The 20,681-nt window shown below is 35.0% G+C and overlaps 1 protein-coding gene across 4 annotated transcripts in view; it reads left to right on the forward strand.

Moving 5' to 3' along the window:
• NARS2 (asparaginyl-tRNA synthetase 2, mitochondrial) overlaps positions 1-20,681 on the forward strand; it is a 143,842-nt gene that overhangs the window by 10,496 nt on the left and 112,665 nt on the right. For all 4 annotated transcript variants that reach the window (XR_014020397.1, XM_081279089.1, XM_081279091.1 and 1 more), the window contains exons 4-5: positions 580-720; positions 7,384-7,464. Coding sequence is in view for 3 of the 4 variants with exons in the window: in XM_081279089.1 (XP_081135215.1) it covers positions 580-720; positions 7,384-7,464 (222 nt within the window). In the remaining variant the exon portion in view is untranslated. The remainder of the gene's footprint in view (positions 1-579; positions 721-7,383; positions 7,465-20,681) is intronic.

A 20,681-nucleotide genomic window follows, 5' to 3' on the forward strand; every position in this document is an offset into this window, starting at 1 on the left:
AGATTTTTAGTACTCTGCTAAATGAAAGATAGCTGTTGACTGTTCCTCATGTTCTTAGACCCAGTGACATGTTGATAAACAGTAATAAATTGGCACTAGCTGATATGATTGTGGGTTTTCAAGACATTTGTGTGATTTTAAAATTGAACCCCAGCTGTGTGTGTACAATGGTAGAAAATGTAGTCTTTAATATCTACAATATTCTGAACTACTTTGTGCCAAACAGTGGATTGTTTTGCATAATTATATGCTTAACCTCTCTATTTGTAAGAAGTCACAGACAGCTAGTGGATAGAAACTTGGTAAATAATAGATAAGCCTCAGTGATATTAATTAATTTAGCTAATAAATACTAAAGCTGGCTTCAAACCCACATCTCTCTGAATCCATCCCACCATTCTTCTACCTGGTAAAAATTATGTGGGCTATATAATCTGTTATATTAAGAAATAAAGGAGGAAAGCATCTTATTTTCTCTGAAGCGCTACTATTTAGGAAATGCTCTGGAAACTTGTTTTATAAAACAGGTTTTTTTTGTTTGTTTTTTTAGCTTCTAATTTTTTCCTTATTTATTGGCAGGCATTCCCTATCAAATACAAAGAGAAGCATCCTCTGGAGTACATGAGACAATATCCTCACCTTAGGTGTAGGACTAACGCTCTGGGTTCTATATTGAGGGTTCGCAGTGAAGCCACAGCTGCTATTCATTCCTTTTTTAAGGTAAGGTACCCTACTTCCAGGTATTCTGTCTTGTGAAGAGGTTGGGTAATTGTAACATTGGAACATTTTCCTGAAAGTTCTGTTAGTTGTTTGTTCCAAGTACCTTTATTTATTTGGTTCAGGATCAAATGTCACAGGTGTACATATATAGTTTAAGAGCTTATTAAGGAATAAATACTGTAAATATTTAAAGTATATAATCTGATAAATTATGAACCTATGAAATCTTCATCACAACTGAGATGATGAGCATATCCATGACCTTGAAAGTTTATGTGTCTGTAACATCTTTATTTTATCGTCATTTTCAAATGATACTTTTTCTGGATACAGAATTCTACATTGACAGGTTTTTTTCTTTAAGTACTTCAAGGTTGCCATGATACTGTCTTCTCATTTGCATTACTTCCAATGAGAAATCTAATGTCATACTTATCTTTAATCCTCTATGCACACCTTGTCTTTTTTCTTTGGCTGACTTTAAGATTTTTTTCTCTATCATTGATGTTTTAGTCGGCTTTTTTTTTTGCTACTGTGACTAAAAGACCTTACAAGAAAAATTTTAGAGGAGGAAAAGTTTACTTGGGGTTCACAGTTTCACAGGTCTTGGTCCATAGATGGCCAACTCCATTGCTCTTTGCCAGAGGTGAGGCAGAACATCATGGTAGAGGGTGTGGCAGAAGAAGGCAGTTCAGAACAGGACAATCAGGAAGCGAAGAGAGCTTTACTCATCAGAGAAAATATATACCCCAAAGGCTGTATATGTGACCAGTGACCTGTCTTCTCCAGCCACCACCCTACCTGCCTATAGTTACTACCCTATTAATCCACCTAAATGGGTAATGCACTGATTCAGTTAAGCCTTTCATAGCCTGATCTAAACTTTTTTGCATTGTCTCACATGTGAGTTTTTGGCGGACACCTCATATCTAAACCATAACAACTGTTTTGTTTTGTTTTTTTTTATCAATTTGTGATGTGCCTTGATGCAGTGTTCTTTGTTTTTCATTTAGGGTTTATTGAATTTCCTCGATCCTAAGTTTATCATCTTCATGAAGGTTTTTTTTTTTGTTGTTGTTGTTGTTGTTTTTTTTTTTAGCAGTATTGGTACACATATTTTTCTGTTACTTTCCTCTTTTGGGAACTGAAATTATCCATATATTAGTGCATTGATGCTATCCATAGCCCACTGATGTACTTTTCTTTTTTTTAAATCCTTTTTTCCTGTGTTTATTTCTTTTGGATGTTTTCCCTCCCTTTTTGATGGTTTCTATTGGTTTTTCTTTATGCTTACTAATCTTTTTTCCTATCCAGTGTATTTTTTCATCTGAAACATTATACATTTCATATTTATTTTTATTTATTTATTTTTAAATATTTATTTTTTAGTTGTAGTTGGACACAATATCTTTATTTCACTTATTTATTTTTTTGTGGTGCTGAGGATCGAACCCAGGTCTCTCTACCGCTGAGCCACAACCCCAGCCCCTACATTTCATATTTAGAATTCACTTTGGGCTTTTTTATTATTATTATTCCTTTTGTGTCTACTTAACTTTTTGAGCATATGGAATACAGTTTTAATTTGAAAACCGTTTTTATGTCCTTTTAATTTTAACATGTCAACTATGGGTCAGTTTTGATTGATGGATGGATTAGTTTCATAGCTTATATTTTCCTGTCTTTTTGCATATCTGCTGATTAATGCCAGACATAGTGAATTTTACTTTGGATGCTGAATATTTATAAAGCTTCTTGAGCTTTGTTCTGGTATGCAGTTGTTAGTTGAAAACTGTTGATCCTTTTGGGTCTGCTTCTATTTTTTGTTTAGAAGGTTTGGAACAGTGTTTAGTCTAGTACTAAGTATTTCCTGCTACAAAGTACTATACCTAGTACCTTATGAACTGAGTTTTTCTAATCTGGCTTGTGAGAACATCCAGCCAGCATGTAAACACTGTGTACTGTTCCCTCTAATTTTTTCAGTTCCTTCCCCAGTTTTGGATAGTTTCCTCCATGTAGGCACTCATCAGTTCTCTACCTAATACTCCTGGGTGACCCTCTGCAGATCTCTGGAGTTCTCTGTCCAGTTCTCTCTTCTTTGATACTATGTCCCATGAACTTCAGCCACATTGGTCTCAACTGTCTCTCCTTGAATTAGGGAGTCTTCTGGGCTTTACCTTATCACTGTCTCCCTATCCTGTGACCTGAAAGAGCTCAGTATCATAAGCTGGCTGACTGGTAGGGCTCAACATTCGCTTCCCATCCCTCAGAGATCAGTATCTTTTTTTTTTTTTTTTTTGATATTTATTTTTTTAGTTGCACACAATACCTTTATTTTGTTTATTTTTATGTGGTGCTGAGGATAGAACCCAGGGCCTCACATGTGCTAGGCAAGTGCTCTACCACTGAGCCACAACCCCAGCCCCAAATCAATATCTTTTATTGTCTTATATCCAGTATCGTGAAAATCATTGTTTCATCTGGGTTGCTTTTTATTTTTATTGATTTTTTTTTGCTTTATGATTGTTTCAAGTGGGAAAGTGATTCAATTCCTGTTTCTCCATCTTGGTCATCGATATGTATTATGTGAATATTAAGCATTAATTTTAGGTTGTTGGTGTTAACAAGTGGGTTGCTGTAATGAATAAAGACATTTTGTCTCATCTCTGCTTTTTAACCATTTTCCTCCACCTAGGAAAGCCATAGGGGAATGTGGTCAACAAATTGTTGAATTGAAGGGCCCCTCCTCTCATGTCAGTGGGAAGGCACCAAAAGGCCAGGATGATATTACAGAGAATACTCAGTGTTATTTCATGTGGTTTTGGAACTTGGCCCTTGCTCCTTCTTTAGATTCAATTAATTTCCCCTGGTTGCTTACCAACGTAAGCTTCCCCTGAGCTATATCCAAATTCATGCAGTCCCAGTCCAGCTGTAGCTCACCAAGAGAGTTCATGCTCTTTAAAAAGCTCCATTAGCTGGGCACAGTGGTGCAAGTCTAAGTTTGCAGCCTTAGCAATTTAACGAGGCCCTAGCAATTTAATGAAACTCTATCTCAAAATCAAGAAATAAAGCTGGCACAGTGGCGCATGCCTGTAATCCCAGCAGTTGGGGAGGCTGAGATAGGAGGATCAAGAGTCCAAAGCCAGCCTCAGCAAGGGCAAGGCGTTAAGCAACTCAGAGAGACCCTGTCTCTAAATAAAATATAAAATAGGGCTGGGGATGGGGCTCAGTGGCTGAGTGCCCCTGAGTTCAATTCCTAGTACCAAAAACAAATACATTAAAGTTAAGAATAAGAAGCTCCATCAGAGTTAATTTCTGTTGAAACTGACAAAGAACACCATGCCTTTAAGGCACCTACTTAAAGAAAAATAAATCACATTATACAATGTTATCCCATTGTAATTTGAAAGGGTCTGTTTACATATGCTCTCAAACTTTCTTATGCAACTTCCATATGGCTTTTCAGTAGTGCTTGAACCACACAAACATAAAATCTGTTCAGATCTAAAAATATAGTGTTTCAACAGTTGATAAAGATTTCAACAGTTGATAAAGTGGACCTGCTTTAATACTAAAACAATTTTATGGATTTTTTTGGCCACAAGGTGGTAGTATTGGCAGTCCATTGACAAGTTAGACTTCACCTCCTTCATACATTTCTTTATTACTTGAAGCCTTAACAGATATGCAAATAATTAAATAAGAGGATAAACTAGAAAATGTAAAGTAAGAAAAGTGCTTGAAAATAATTTGAATTTTAACACTATTGGTGATAGTTATAAAGGTAGATACTTTTTGAGTGCTATAAATGCATTTTTTAATTGTAATGCCCTGAAAAATATAATCCTGATGTGTCATTCTATGTTATCCACTTATATGTGAGACATTTAGGATTGATTTGCTTAAAGTAGTCACTTGTAGCGCTCTTAGGACATATAAAATAATAATTACATATCATCTATTTGGTACAGTTTCTTCTACTTTAAATTCCCTAAAAGATGTTAAGCTTTAAAATGTAAAATTTTCATACATTTCAAATTTATCAATAAAAATTGAGAAATGGAAGAAATAGAAACTTGAGAGGTACTTTAAGTTAGAATGTTTTGAAAATCTAGAGTTATCTTTTGGTTTTAGTATTGAAAATATTTTGTATTTAACTTGGTTTGCTCATAAAATTGACACACATGCCATGTGCTAAAACTTGGCTGTCTATGGTCCTCAAAATGAGTCATTTAGAAGAGCCAGATTTTTCAAATAACTGAAGTTTTTCTCTTTGGGCCCATTTTTTTCTAAGTGTTCCTAAAATGGATTGCATGCTTGCCTGTCTTTTTCAAATGAAGCAGTAAAAGACTGCTGTGCCTTTCAGGGCTTGTCTCCTCTGGATGGCAGTCCTTCAGAGCCTGCAATGGAGTGGAGTGGTTTTAAACCCCTGTGTTGGATGGCCTGTGTTTTGGAGTGCCTGTGACTGCTTTTTATGTTTTTTTTTTTTTTATGGGTTTTTTTGGACTCCTCTTGCTGTTGATTTTTGTTGCCAGTGGTATGCTAGTGTCTAGCAATTACTGTCACATTTCTGTTGATGGTGATTAAATAATGATATTTATTTCAGTTAAGTGTAAAGGGAAAATATCCACTAGTTTTCTGAGTGATATGTATGGGCCTTAGTATGTGAATTTTGTAGTTTTTGGATACTCAGAACCTTCTAAAATACCTGTTTCTAGAATGTGTATCAAATTCTTTCAATCTGGAAGTGGCAGGTGGAGTCTAACAATTGGGTAAAGCATTTACTTCCACTTTTGGCTCCTTTTCTGGCCCTCGTACCTCTATTTAGAAACCCCTTTGCTCTGGGGTGTATAAGTACCTAACACTGGTAGCCTCTCTGGAGCAGATACTGACAGCATTCCTCCTTTCCTTGCTCTTGACTTTCATTTTATCTGTTTTTCCTCCCACTTTCTCTTTTTTGGACTTTGTGTACACTGCTTTATTGTTCTTCCTTTGTATTCTCATGTATAGCTCTTTGGTAATGTTAGAGACTTCAATAAGCTTTGCTAGCAGCATTAAAGCTTAAAAAGCTATAGTAACCCATTTTGTAAAGGTTTGACGTTAGTTAAGTATTAAAAATGGTTCCTACTCCTGTGTGACTTTTATTTTGAATCCCATAATTATTGACCTTAGGTTTACAGTGCTGTTCCTGGTGGCATTTGACCAGTTCTAACTTTGATAATTACATTCAGCCATTAAATTTTCTCCTCTCGCTCTACCTCCCCTTCCCCACCCTCATTTCCTTTGAATTTTTCACTTCCTTTCTTTGTTTACTCCACTCATGCTCATAGTTGCTTACATTCATGTGGAATAAATGATTCATGTTCATAATTCTTGGCTCCTAGGAGATAAAAATTTTATGAAGTAATGTTATTGATTGTATTTCCATGGTTCTCTATGATGTGCTCTGTGCAGCACTTCTAGGCACATTGCTCTCAGGTTAAGTACATATTTGAATACTTTCTGGGGCTTAATTTATAGCTTGACTAGTTAATCAGCCTATATCTTAAGTCATTGGCTAAATATAATTATAATATAATTATAAAAGTTCATATTTGGGAGATCCCTGACAGTGCCTGGAGATGTTATATTCTACTGGTGATAGGCAGAATTTAGCATAGATGTGAGTGTATTGTATTGATTTCAAGGCTAGAATTTTGCATTAAACACATGCTGTTCTGGCTTTGTATTACAAATTTATTTTTAGCTACCTTCTACATCTATACTGACTATAACCTTTGCCTTCATACATAGTCACAATGAAAGAAGTGTAGCCTTGAAGTTGATGGGTTATTTCAGTCCTACTAGCAACAGCTTTTGTGGTTTACTAATGGAAATAGTCTCAGTTTTGATGGGAAGAACTGCCGTTGGGCGCCTGGTGATGGATGGACTTGATGCTACTCAGAATACTCTTCAGGCCAAGGAAGTACACTGTCTGTGCTACATGCAGTGATTGTGCCATCGATCGAATGACAGAGACTTCCCACTAGTCATTTCTGCCTCTCTTGCTATGCATTTCTTTAGTCCCTATTAGCCTTAATTTTTCTTTTTGATGGTTTATCACAGTTGAGGTTTTATTCCCACATAACTGAACTTCATATTGATTGCTTTGTATTCCCTGAATAATACGGGCAGCATTACTATGCATTAACCTTGGTTGAGTGTGTGTGTATGTGTGTATGTGTGTGTGTGTGTGCGCGCATGCGCGCACGCGCATGTACATGTGTGTTTGTTGAACCAACACCAGTAACTTAGAGAAGTAGAAAATGAGGGAATAGCAATACAGAGCCTGAGCGCGGGGTTACAACCCTGGCTTAGCCACTGACTATTTATGTGGCTTTTGGCAATTTACTAAATCTCTCAGGGACTCAGCTTTCTTATCTTTGAAATAAAGATATTGGAGAACTTAATTTCTAAGTCTGTTCCAAATCTAAAAAATTTTGTGCTTCTGTGCATAGTAAAATACTCAACCATCTTTCAATAGCTTCATATTTGGAAGGTTGGGGGGATTTGATGTGGCATTCTCAAGAGTTCCATTTTAATAGTATAACAACACAGTGTATATTCTTGGAATTTTTTCATGTGCAGATATATTGAAAAGAGTGTTTTTTCTTTTCCTTCCAGAACAGTGGTTTTGTGCACATTCATACTCCAATAATTACATCCAATGACTGTGAGGGGGCTGGAGAGCTTTTCCAAGTTGAGGTGAGTTCTATTTCCCATCTTGGAAAAATATTGTTGTTTGATATTTTTCTCCTGAGGGTTTGTTTGAATTTATTTATTTATTTATTTACTTACTTATTTTTGTAGTGCTGGGGATTTTGCATGCGAGGCAAGCACTCTACCAACTGAGCTATATCCCTAACCCCATTTTAAATTTAATAAGAAGACCATAGGTAGCACCTGAAATTGATTGTAGTAATTCTTAATACATTACAACTGCTCTGACTCCCTATCCTACTAGCCATATTACTAATACTGTGACTGAAAGGAGTGAATTTTTAATTTAGTACTCTACTTGCTTTCCTTAAGCCACTGAAATGGTTAATTAGAGAAATTTAGAGATTAATAAGAATTATAAAATATTCTGCAAATTCAACCATCAGTTGATGTTTGAACATAAATCATGTTTTTAAAGATGGATAAAAGGGCTGGAGTTGTGGCTCAGCAGTAGAATGCTCACCTAGCATATATGAGGCACCAGGTTCCATCCTCAGCACCACATATAAATAAATAAAATGAAGGTATTGTGTCCACTTACAGCTAAAGTATTTAAAAAGATGAATAAAATAGAAAAATTACATTTTCATAAGAAATGATTTGTGTATATACCCCATTAAGGTTTTTAGTTTAATTCTTTGTTTAACAACCATTTTTGGATTTCCTACTATGTGTCAGGTACTGTCAGCCTGCCCTTCTTGCAGGAAAAAAAATTTTTTCCAACTTTTCTTATAGTCAGTTGAAAGCCTTTCATTTATTAGTTTTACAGCTGAAAAAGTCATTAGCTAGTCACATATTGATGGACAAAGAGAACTAAATTGATGAGTTGTGCTTTTTGTATTTTATTTATTTGCTGAATTCTTTAACTCTAGTAAATATCAAGGTGGTTCTTTAAACATTCGGTTGATTTTATTAGCTGACAAGATGTGTATATAACTGCTTTCTCAGTTTTAGGGCTTTCTGGCTCTTGATAACCATGCTTTCTCTTTATATTTTTGAACAAAGTTTTCATTGTAAAAAGTTGTCCTGACGTATTGAAGTCATTATTATTAGGAATAGTAATCAAATGTTGTCTTTCTTCATACTTGAAGAAATCTGGATGGTAGTTAACCTTCTGAAAAAAGCAGAATTAAAAAACCTGTTGAATGTTTAAAGTGGAAGTGTTAGCATCTATATATGAGTTCAAAGAAGTTAGCAAATGACAAAATGATAGTGTATTCTAAAAAACATTCTTTTCTAGGTGTTTATTTTCTCTTTGTGAATATTGATGTGAAGAAAAATTACTTAACCTTAAATGCATTTCATGATCCTTTCATCTAAACTATGGAATGTTAAACAGAGAAGCAAGAGTATAATTTCAAGGAGTTTTTACAAATAATAAGGGAATTTTAAAAGAGACCCAAATTAAACAAACTTAAATAATGATAAATTGGGAGATAATTTCTATACTACCAGGAAAATCTAAGTAGATCTGAGTGATTATAGTCTGTGTATTTTGGTTGCTAAACAACCAAAGGAAAGTTACTGCATAAATATGAATAGGAAGAGGAAAAAATATATTTCTAAAGCTAAATAAATGAAAAATGAAGTTCATATCATTTCAGGGCCAGAGAGAGGAATTTTACATAATGGAATTAGAGTACTAGAAAGACATGCTCTTGAATTCATTGATCCTACTGTAGTCAGGGTCTAGATCAGATTTCAGCATCTGTGATTTTTGTGTTATGTATGGCCTGCTATCTTTGTTGCTTTCAGAAGTTCAGATACCAAGACTCACCTTTTGCTCTGCCTTTGTAAGCAGTATTTTTTCTTATTCTCACCTCCTACACCTTACACACCTGTGTCCTTACAAGATTCATTCTTAATTTCCTCCTGGCTACTAGTAGAAGCATAGGGGTATGAATGTTGGCAACCACTTTTTAGGAAGTGGGTCTGAAGAAGTGGAACTTTTGTATTTAAATTCTTGAATTCTTCTCTACCAGGTGTGGTGGTGCACAATTGTAATACCAGCTATTTGGAAGGCTGAGGCAGGTTCAAGGCCAGTCTGGACAATTTAGCAAGAAGACCTTGTCTCAAAAAGAGCTGGGGACATAGTTCAGTGGTTGAGTGTCCTGGGTTCAATCCCCAGTACCACCCCGCCTCAAAAAGAAAAAAAAATCTTGCTTCATTTAACAGCCTTCTTTTTTTCCTGTGACAGCATTGAAGTGTCAGTAATCATTTTTAAGTTAAAAATGGCTAATAGAAATTTAGGTTTGAAGGTATCAGTAAGAGGAGACCTTAAAACCTTAAAAAGTTCTGTAAGAACTTAAACTTCTAGTACTCTTATTGAGAACTGAATATATGCCTTATCATTTTTGTTTTCTTTTCCACATTTCCTCATTTATGACTGTGGATATTAAGATTTGGGGACCACTGAGTAGATGTAAGAAGTCACATTCAAGGCATTTATTTGTTTTTCAGCAGACATTTGATACCTCTGTGTTCAAGTGCTATGCTAAATGTTATGAGGGATAGAAAGACGTAATTGAGATTCTGGCCTATAAACCTGCTGACTTGGCAGGATTTGATAAAGTAAGGAAAATTCTTTTTTTTTTTAATCCTTGATATTATTTATCATGCATTTATTATTTGTATACTTTTTCCTCTTTGTCTTAAGGTCCTAGCTGAGTTTCCAAAATTATGATTGGTTTTTACAATCCTGAAGCAACTATAGACTGTTCCCAATTTAGGATACTTCAACTTACTGATTTTTTAGTGTCGTGATGGTACAAAAATGATAGGCATTCAGCAGAAACCATACATTGGTTTTGGTTTTGTGGTGCTGGGAATCGAACACTGAGCTACTATTCTCTAGCGCAGAAACCATACTTTGAATTTTGAATTTTGATCTTTTTCCCAGGCTGTCAATACTTGATACGAATATTCTCTCATGATGTTGGGCAGCAGCTGCAAGCCACAGTTTCCTGTCAGCCACACGATCTTGGGGATAAACAACGATACTCTACAATGTACTATGTGGCTCAGCTGTGATGTTCAGTGTATTAGGAGCATTGAATACATTTTCAATTTATGGTATCTTCAATTTATGATGGGTTTATCAGAGTGTAATGCCATCAGAAATTCAGACGTATCTGTCATTTGTTTCTGAGAAGATACAAGAGAAGGCAAGAATTAGAGCTGTGGCAGACTAGAAGTTGATGAGGAATAGGTGGGACTATATATATTTGAGGTTACAGTGTTACCAATTATAAATGATATGAAATCTATAGCAAAATATTGTCAGGGAGAATTGAGTCGGTCAGAAAAATCTTCAAAATGAACATGTGATTTAACTATATCTTAGGGAAGGTATTCCCAGTAAGGGGAACAATGTGAGAAGAATTGGAAAGTTAAGTTGAGCTGAAGGGGTTTTATTAGACTCTGAGTGAACAGATTTGAAGGTTCATATTGGCAAATTATAGAAAATAAAGCTTTAAGAATGAGGTTATGGAGCAGTTTGGGGTTTTTGTTGTTGTTGTTGGTTGGTTGGTTGGTTGTTGTTGTTTAAGGAAAAAAAATGTTTTGAGACATGTTTTACATACTATAACATTTACCCACTTACATCTGTACCACTCCCTGGTTTTTAGTATATCCAGAAAGTGGTGCAGCCATTCACCACTTTCTAACTTGAGGGCATTTTCATCACTCCGAAATAAGCCAATGTATTTATTAGCAGTCTCTTCTCATTCTTACTCCCAGCTCTGACCACAATGCTACTTTCTATAGATTTGCCTCTTCTGGAACACCTCATATAAATGGATTCATATGACATATGGTCTTTTGCATCTGACATCTCTGACTTAACACAATTTTTGAGATTCATCCATGTTGTATATGTGTCCTTTCTTCATTCCTTTCTATATCAAACTGGTATTTCATTATGGGGATGTACTATTTTTTTAATCCATTTATCAGTTAATGGACATTTGTGGTGTACTACATTTTACCTGTTACGAGAGTAATACTGCTGAGAACATTTGTAAAAAGATTCTATGGATGGAGATAAACATTATCTCGTTTGTTTTGGAAGAAATTTAGGGGTAATATGGTAACTGTTTTCAACATTTTGAAAAATTTCCAAACTATTTTCCAAGGAGGCCATACCATTTTACATTCCCACTAGCAGCATATGAGGGTTCTAATTTCGTTGTATCATTGCTTATGCTTGTTATTTTTTATGTCTTTGATTTATAGTCATCCTAATGAATGCAAAGTGGTATCCCATTGTGGTTTTGATTTGCATTTGCCTAATGACTAAGGGTGTTGAGCATCTTTTCACATTGACCATTTATATATCTTCTTTGGAGAAATATCCAAGTACTTTGCCCATTTTTTAAATTGGGTCCTTTGTCTTTTTGTTGTTGATTGAGTCACAGGAATACTTTTATGTATTGAACATACAAGTCTCCCCAACCCTCAGCAGTGTAAAGGCTGTGATGTTGCCCTCAGGCACAGGCTTGATGTGCCCACAATCACCCAGAGATGGCACTTCTTTGGACAGGGTTTCCTTTGGCTGTTTCTTCCCCTGACCACATGTAGTGTGATTGCTCCAATGTTTTAACAGTGTCCTAGAGCATAAACTTTATCTCAAACTGATCCAGTCAATTTCAAACTCCTTTAAGGGGATAGTTTTCAAAATCAGTGTGTGAGATTTATTGTGACCTTGAAAGGGCTTTTCTAGCTCTTCCAGTATGTCTCTGGCACACCGATAGATCTACAGTTTAACCTTTATCTCCAACGGATCTGCCAATCTCTTGATTGCCTTTTACCAAATCACCAGTGTTGGAGAGAACCCTTCAGTTAGAGAAGTTTTCCACACTCTTTTGCAAATAAAGTCAGTGCCTTTGAGGAGGGATCCAACCTCTATTTTATGGCCTGATACCCTGCCCAGGCAAAATCTTAGAGCCAGAGCTCTAATGCTAGAAGCATGGACAATGGATGATTCTCTGCATGACATCTTGATTTAGAAGCTGAATACTCAGTGGAGGGGGTGACAGCAGCCCCAGGTCTCCTGGGCTTGCCTCTGCTGACCTGGAAACCATAGCCCATGCATGGTCTGGGGACAGAGCCTTCCACCTGGGATTGGCGTAAACAGAACCTTTGTTCTTGGCTATATCATCCTGGAGTGGAGTTTCTGTCATGCCATGCTGTGAGGGGATTAGGAGGGAATGGGCTCTGGCTCAAACAAAGCAGACACCTTAGTCCTTATCAAGTTTTCGTAGATTTTCCTGAATAGATATTTCTTTATTTACTGCATGCTTTTAGGATCAGGGCCAGAGAATTTAAATGTCTGTTGTTGTTGTTACTGTTCATTTTAAAAAACTTTTACCAGTTTCACAGAGGAATGGGTCTAAGAAGCCTCCCACACAAACATACCAGAAATTAATGGGTCAAAAAAAACTAGTCAGTTTTTGAGCCGGGTGAGGTGGCACACACCTGTTACCCCAGCAACTCTGGAGGCTGAAGCAGGAGGATCACAAGTTCAAAGCCACGCACAGTGAAAGCAAGGCTTTAAGACAAGGCCCTCTCTCTAAATAAAATACGAAAACAGGGTTAGGGATATTGCTTAGTGGTTGAGTTGAGTGCCCCTGAATTCAATCCCCCACCTCCCTACACATGCACACAAAAAGACTAGTCATTTTTTGACTTATTTTTATTACCAGGATCCTCAATTTCCTCACTTGCAAAATGTAAATAACACTGTATTTATAGGTTGTAATTAAACCTTAAGTGGTTGATATGTATGAAAATTTCAAAGAGCTAATTAAAAATAAGGAAAATAGTATACAAGATCAGGCTGATGTAAACACTAGCATTTCTCCTTTCTAAACAAGTGTGCATTCTAGAAATGATAGTAAGAAGTTACCAGTCCTCAGGAATTTGGGTTATTGTAAATTTTATGGAACATATCATGTTTTGGATTCTGCTTGATGTTTTCACTTTTTAATTATTCTAACCCATTTTCTTTTAAACTTCCCCCCACCTCTCCCCTGTACTGGGCCTTACACTCTTAAAAACTTTTTAGATGATATGTAGGCTAACACAAGTCAGACCTCTTCTGAGAAAAACAAAACAAATAAACCACTTTTTTCAGCTAACATTAAACTCTTTATCTCCAACTCCTGTTGTACTCTTGTATTCAGTCACAGTGGCCTGTTTTAAGATTCCATTGTTTTTCAAAATGTTTCTTATTCATCACTTTGTTTCCCCATCTAGATTTTATATATGCTTCTTTGGGGGAAAAGCTGAGTACTTCCTAGAACATATAAGTACTTATTGATTGATATCTCCCCTACCCCACCCATGTGTCTGGCCTTGAACTTGGAATCTTCCTGCCTCAGCCTCCCAAATCACTGGGATCACACACGTGTGCCACTGTGCTGAGCTAATTAATAATTTCTAAAGACTATTTTAGTTTTGCAGAACTTTCAACGTTAAGATTAGTCATTTTCAATCCTGTTGAGATGTCTGTTTCTACTAACGAGGTTCAGATTCTACATGTGAAAAATGCCTAACCCTTGAACATGTTGAGGAAGATAGACTCTCAGTTACATTAACCCTGGGGAATGGGGTCTACTCTCTTAAATTCTTTGAATTTTTTATCCTATTCATATATTACTTTTAAAAAAGATAATATATGTATAAGGTACACAATTCAAAAGTGAGAAAAAAAGCACAAAGTGAAATGTCAGATTCCTCTCTTCCCAATTCCCAGCTGTCCTGTTCCTCCTGTAAGTAATCATTGTTAACCATTTCTTATTTAGTCATCCAGATATATTGTTTGCTTACACAAAGATATACAAATCTTTTCATATATTTATTTATTACATATATGGTAGCTTACTAATTACAATGCTCTAGGCCTTCCTTTTTTTATTTATCAGTAATTCCTATTGCTCCTTTCAAGGGTGTGTTTTGTTCCAGTGTATCAAGACATGTGTTTTAATGCATTGACCATATTCTTTTACTCATGGAATTTTGTTTCCATTCTTTTAATATTATCAGTAATGCTGCATTGAATATTATTATATATACTCAATTGGCACATGAGTAAATATAGTTATAGGGTTCTAAAAGTCATTACTCAGAAGAGATATGTATTTTATATTTTGATTGACAATTTGTTCTTTATAGAGATTGTACTAGTTTTTATTACTGCCAGTAATACATGAAGGGGTTATTTATATGAATCAGCTTTCAGAGTATGTTACCAGTTTTTAAAATTTTTCTCAATTTTAATTTGATATGTTACTTTTTAATTTTATTTATTTATTTATTTTTGTGGTGTTGGGGATTGAACCCAGGGCATTCTGCATGCACCGCAAGTGTTCTACTACCTGAGCTATATCCCCAGCCCTATTACTTTTTAATTTTAAAAAATTTAATTAAAAGAGGAAAAGAAAATACCACACTGGATTCAGAGAAGCAAGTTTGTTTTCTAGGACACTGACAAAAGAACTGATTCAAGAAGCTATTGTGCTCCTGACCGTGTTGTGTTTTTGCCACTTCCTCTGTGAAGTGAGAATCTTGTGATTTAACACCACTGCTAAAAGAGAAAAAAGCCTCAGATTGTGAACTGATGGAGCCTGGGGCTACTTCTTTCCAAAGTCTGAACTATTTCTTCCATTCCACATATTCACCAAGTGGAGTACATTCTTAAAATGATTCAGCCACACAACTGGACTAAAATTATAGGATTGATTCATCCTATAAATATTTGTTAAGCCTCCTTTTTTTTTTTTTGTAAAAAGTACTTTGCTAATGCTCTTTGATTTACAAAGTTATTTCCATTTTCCCTCTCAACAATGTGAATTTATATTTTTAAGAGAAAAACAAGATCCTACTATAGTAAATGCCACCCAAACAATGTGAATGTGAAAGCTAGCCATATTAAAACCAAACTGTGAGCATTACAAGGATATATTTTAAGTCGAATCCTTATAAATATAAAAAGATACTATGAAATCTGAATCTATTTATCCTTGGGTTCATAATTTTAAAGTACTTCTTATTTTATTTAGACACCAGCATTTAACCTGAGAATAGATCTAAGCTAATAGCAATATCCAGCATTGGTATAGTATGTTATTAAGTCAAGTAATACTTGCATATAATTTTACTATCATTTGTGTTGCTTCACTCATGTGTATGTATATTATATATATCATATATAATATGTAATAATATATAATGTGTATGTGTGTGTGTATGTGTACCACTAAACAGAAGGAACTTATTAGCTATAATAACTCAAGGAGAAAAAAGAAAGAAAAGTAACATTTATTAAATACCAAATATATTTTAGGTACCATGTCAAGTTCCTTTATTTTACAGATAGATAGTATGTGATCTCTGCAGCAAGCCTTTGAAGTAGGAATTATTTGTCCTTCAGTGGGGCAGAAACAATATGTTTTCCTTGTACATCATACCTAGTATACTGGTAGGTGCTATAGGTGCTCCATAAATATTCATTGATGGATTATCATTGTTGTTTTAGATGAGGAAACAAGGTTCAGAAAAACTTGTCAAAAGCCATGCAGTAAAGGGCACAACTGTATTTTAAACAAAGTCTATTGTCTGTAGAGTAAATAGATAACAGACAACTCTGAAGAATGAGTGCCTCACTGAAATAAAGCTTCCTTGCTCTTTCTTTTGGGTCACTCTTTACACATAGCCTTTTATATTCCCAAGGGAGAAAAGATAACATTTACTCAGCCTACTGATGGCAGCCACTGTACAGTACTGCTTTTGTTTGGTTTGGTTTTTGTTTTGTTTTGCACAAGTAACCTATTATTAATGCTTAATTCATTTGTATTAAATATTGTAGATCTCTCAAATAATGCAAACTGTGTAGACAGTTTAGAGTACATACCTATACCAGTATTGAACTTAAGAACAGGGATATTATTAGTACCTTTGATCCCCCACTTCCCCATTCCATCTCTCTTCTCCCACTATCTTGAATTTTGTGTTTATTTTTCCCATGCTTTTTCTTATTTTAAAAAGTTTTATCACATGAATGTACTCCTAGGCTAAATATTTAGTTTTGCACATTTTTTAGTTCATACAAATGGAATCATAGCTTTTGTGGTGAGGTTCCCCCCCTCTCAGTACTATGTTCTAATTAAATCAGAATCTCTGGAAATAAGACTTAAGCGTTAGATTCTGGGTGATTTCAGTATACCTTCCATGGTGTACACAGGGTGGGGGAAGTGCATATTCTTAACTTCAGCTTTACTAATAAATAAATCCAAATTTTCACAGGAAGGGAAGAAAGAATTTAAACTCCCACCAGTAGGGTATGCTGTTCCACATCCTTGCCAACATCTGCTATTTTCAAAGTCTTTTAAATTTGCTAATCTCATGGGTAGAAAAAGGAACCTCAGTGTGGTTTTAATCTGCTTTTCTTGGATAACTATTGAGATTATGAATCTTTTCTTATGAATATTGGCCATTCATTTCCTCTTCTGTAATATTTTCTGTTGGGTTGTCTTTTCATAGAGATTTGTTTTCACATTCTGGATATTACTAATCTGTTGTTGATGGTGTTATGGCAGATGTCTTCTCTGAGTTTGTGCCTTGCCTTTTTCTCTATACTATCATTTAATGAAAAGAGTTCTAATTTTAAATGTAATCAAGTTTTAGTCTTTTATGGTTTGTACTTTAAGAAAACCTTTCTACATTATTTCCTAAAGTTTTGTAGTTTGTACATTGAATACATAGGTTTTCCAGTTTACCTAGAATTGAGTTTTGGATATTATGAGTCTAATTTTTTTTTAAATGGATAACTAATTATTTCAGTACCATTTATTGAATAGTTCACTTCTATCTGGTGATTGGAATGGCCAGCTGTATCACAAATCAAAATTCCACTTATGAAATATGTCTATTTCTGTATGCTCTGTTCTGTTCCATTGGCTTATTGGAATATCCCTGTGCCATTAGCTTACTGTCTTAATTGTCATTGCTCTTCGATAAGTCTTGATGAAAGCAAGACAAATCTTCCCTCCTTATTTTAGGAGTTTCTTGCCTATTCTTAATTCTTTCCCCTCCATATAAACTATGTAATTTCTTGTCAAGCTTCGAAAAACCCTATTTGACCTTTAACTGGAATAATGTGGATTATATTGAACAATTTGGAAAATGTGGTGTTTTAATGGTAATGAGTCTTCTATCTCTGGACATGATATATCACTTTGTATACTTAGGTTTTCTTTAGTGGTTTTTCAATAGAGTTTAATAATTTTCTTTATCAAGATTATTAATATCTTTATTATATTTATTTTCAGGTACTTAATATTGTCTTTTGGTATAAATGTTCTGTGTGCCGGGTACAATATTCAATATATGTCTATTAGAAAAAGGGTATTAATTGTATGATCAAATCTACAATGTGCTCACTGATCATTTTTTTTAATATTTTATTTTTTAGTTATAGTTGGAAACCTTTATTTTATTTATAATTATATGGTGCTGAGGATTGAACCCAGGGCCTCACACATGCTAGGCAAGTGCTTTACCACTGAGTCACAACCCCAGCCCTAATTTATTTTTATTTATTTACCTGTCAATTATTGATCTATTATAATCCTTTGGTATGTTTTTTAGTTTTTTCTCATAGTGTTTGCTCTTTATATTTTTGAGGCTATGTTATTAGGTAATGCAAGTATAGAATTGTTTCTTGATTAATCATCCTTTATCATGTAGTGGCCCTCTATTTTAGCAATATTTTTTGCCTATGGTTTATTGTCTGATATTCATTTAACCATGCCAACTTGTTTGTTTCTACTGTGCTGGACAGCTGAACCCAGGGCTTCATGCATGCTTAGGCAAGTACTCTACCACTGAGCTATACGCCTAGCCTCCAACTTGTTTTGATCAGTATTTATCTGATAATTTTTTTTTCTACTTCTTTTTTTTTTATTATTTTATTGTTGGTTGTTCAAAACATTACATAGTTCTTAATATACCATATTTCACAGATTGATTCAAGTGGGTTATGAACTCCCATTTTTACCCCGTATACAGATTGCTGTGTCACATCAGTTACATTTCCATTGATTTACAAATTGCCTTTCTAGTGACTGATGTATTCTGCTGTCTATCCCATTCTCCACTGTCCCCTCACCCCTCCCCTCCCCTCCCCTCCCCTTCTCTCTCTCCATCCCCTCTACTATAAATCGTTTCTTCCACTTATATAATTTTTCTCCTACTCCTCCTTTCCTCTTATATGTAATTGTGTATAACCCTGAGGCTCAAGTGAGAGTTAAGGGAAATTGCATGGAATTGGTATCTGATAATTTTTTTACCATCATTCTTACTTTTCTTGTAAACCTTTCTTTGTCTTATATTGTTGATATGTCCTGAAAACAGCATATAGCTCAGATGCTTTTCAAAATTAAATCTGAATCTTTACTTTCTTGTTGGATTAACTTAATCCTTATTGTGATTGCTTATGCATTTGTTTTTTTATTTAGCCATCTTATTTTGTGCCTTTATTTTAAAGTAAATGCCCCCTCCTTTTTTTTTTTTTTGTCTCCTTTTGAGTAAATTAAAATCTTTTTTTAACTTCACTTTCTCTCCCCCTCCCCACCTTAGAACACTACTGATGGGGATAAGGGAAAGGGAGAGTTTAGGGCAATGATTCTCAATATCTTTTTGGTACTATGGTTTGAACTCAGGGGCACTTAAGTACAGAGTTACATCCCCAGCCCTTTTTTTCCCATTTTATTTAGAGACAGGGTCTCACTGAGTTGCTGAGGGCCTTGCTAAGTTGCTGAGGCTGGCTTTGAACTCGTGATCCTCCTGCCTCAGCCTCCTGAGATTATAGGCATGCACCACCACACCTGGCGATTCTCAATCTTTTTTTTCTTCTAATCAGTTATACATAACAGTAGACTGCAGGATAGTAGAATCAACTTGACTGCATATTAAATTTACCTAGGAACATTAAGAAGTATGAATATCTAGATACTACCCCCCAGAAATTTGTATTTAATTGGTCTCAGATGCAGTGTGAGCATGGAAAATTTAGAAGCATACTAAAATGCTAATAGAAAATCAATATTGAAAACATTAATGAGCTAAATTGAACAATAACTAAATATAGACACAGGATTGATAGGCTAGGTGATTGTGATCAATACCTTTTTTTCTTCTCAAACTTCTAGCTTCTTTGCCTTTACCAATGAAGAGAATTCATTAGCTAGTTAATTTTTTTTCCTATTACATAGTAGTATGCACAAATGAGTATTGGGTCCTCTGTTGAGTTTATAGTTTTTTTTTTTTTCTTTTGGTGGTGCAGGGGATTGAACTGCGAGCCTTGTGCATGCAAGGCAAGCACTCTACCAACTGAGCTATATCCCAGCCATTGAGAAGTTTATTTTAAAAATTGTTTAATTAAAATAAGCTGGTCCTCAAGAAAAGTACAGTTTTTTTTTTATCCACAGACAGAATAATTAAATATTTAATTGGGTTTTACCTTTTATAATAGTAATTATACAGAATAATTAAATGTCAAATCATGATTTGCTTTTTGTAAGTGCTTTAAGAGAGTTTCCTGACAAGGAAAAACTAGGTACTGGGGTGATCAGAGAGATGTCCACAGGACCCTTTTTGATGTTTCCGTCTTTGATTTTTGTCTCAATTTTGTCTTTTACTATCTTTTTCCAGAATTAGCCACATTCACCCCAAATCCCTTTCAGAAAGTTAAATTAGTAGGAGTTTGGATTGTGGTGAGAAGCAAGCAGATAAAGTGAATTATTGATGCATATCTAATTCAGTAGTTCTAATTAATATTGAGTACCTAAAATGTTGAAAATTTAGTACTGAACAAAGTACACAGAAGTCTTTTTCCTTGTGAAATGTACATCCTTGTAGAAGGGAAATAAAAAAATTAAAAACTAAAATAGAGAGTATGATAGATTTTGTGGTCACTATCTCCAAAGATAGCTTCCTAGCTAGCATACTATGCTTCCTAACACTTGTACTCTTCTCTTGTCCCCACCTACACTTAGGTTGGGCTGGTTTTGTATATCCTATAAAACATGGTAGAAATAAAGTTCCTTGTCTAGGTCATAATCCCCACAGCTTCTTCCTTTGTTCTTCTGCAACATGAGTTCTGGGAGCAAGTCACTATCATATGAGCATTCTGGCTATCGTGA

The sequence above is a fragment of the Spermophilus citellus genome, assembly GCF_964194105.1.
Source record: "Spermophilus citellus genome assembly, chromosome: 2".
NCBI classification, from domain to species: Eukaryota; Metazoa; Chordata; class Mammalia; order Rodentia; family Sciuridae; genus Spermophilus; species Spermophilus citellus.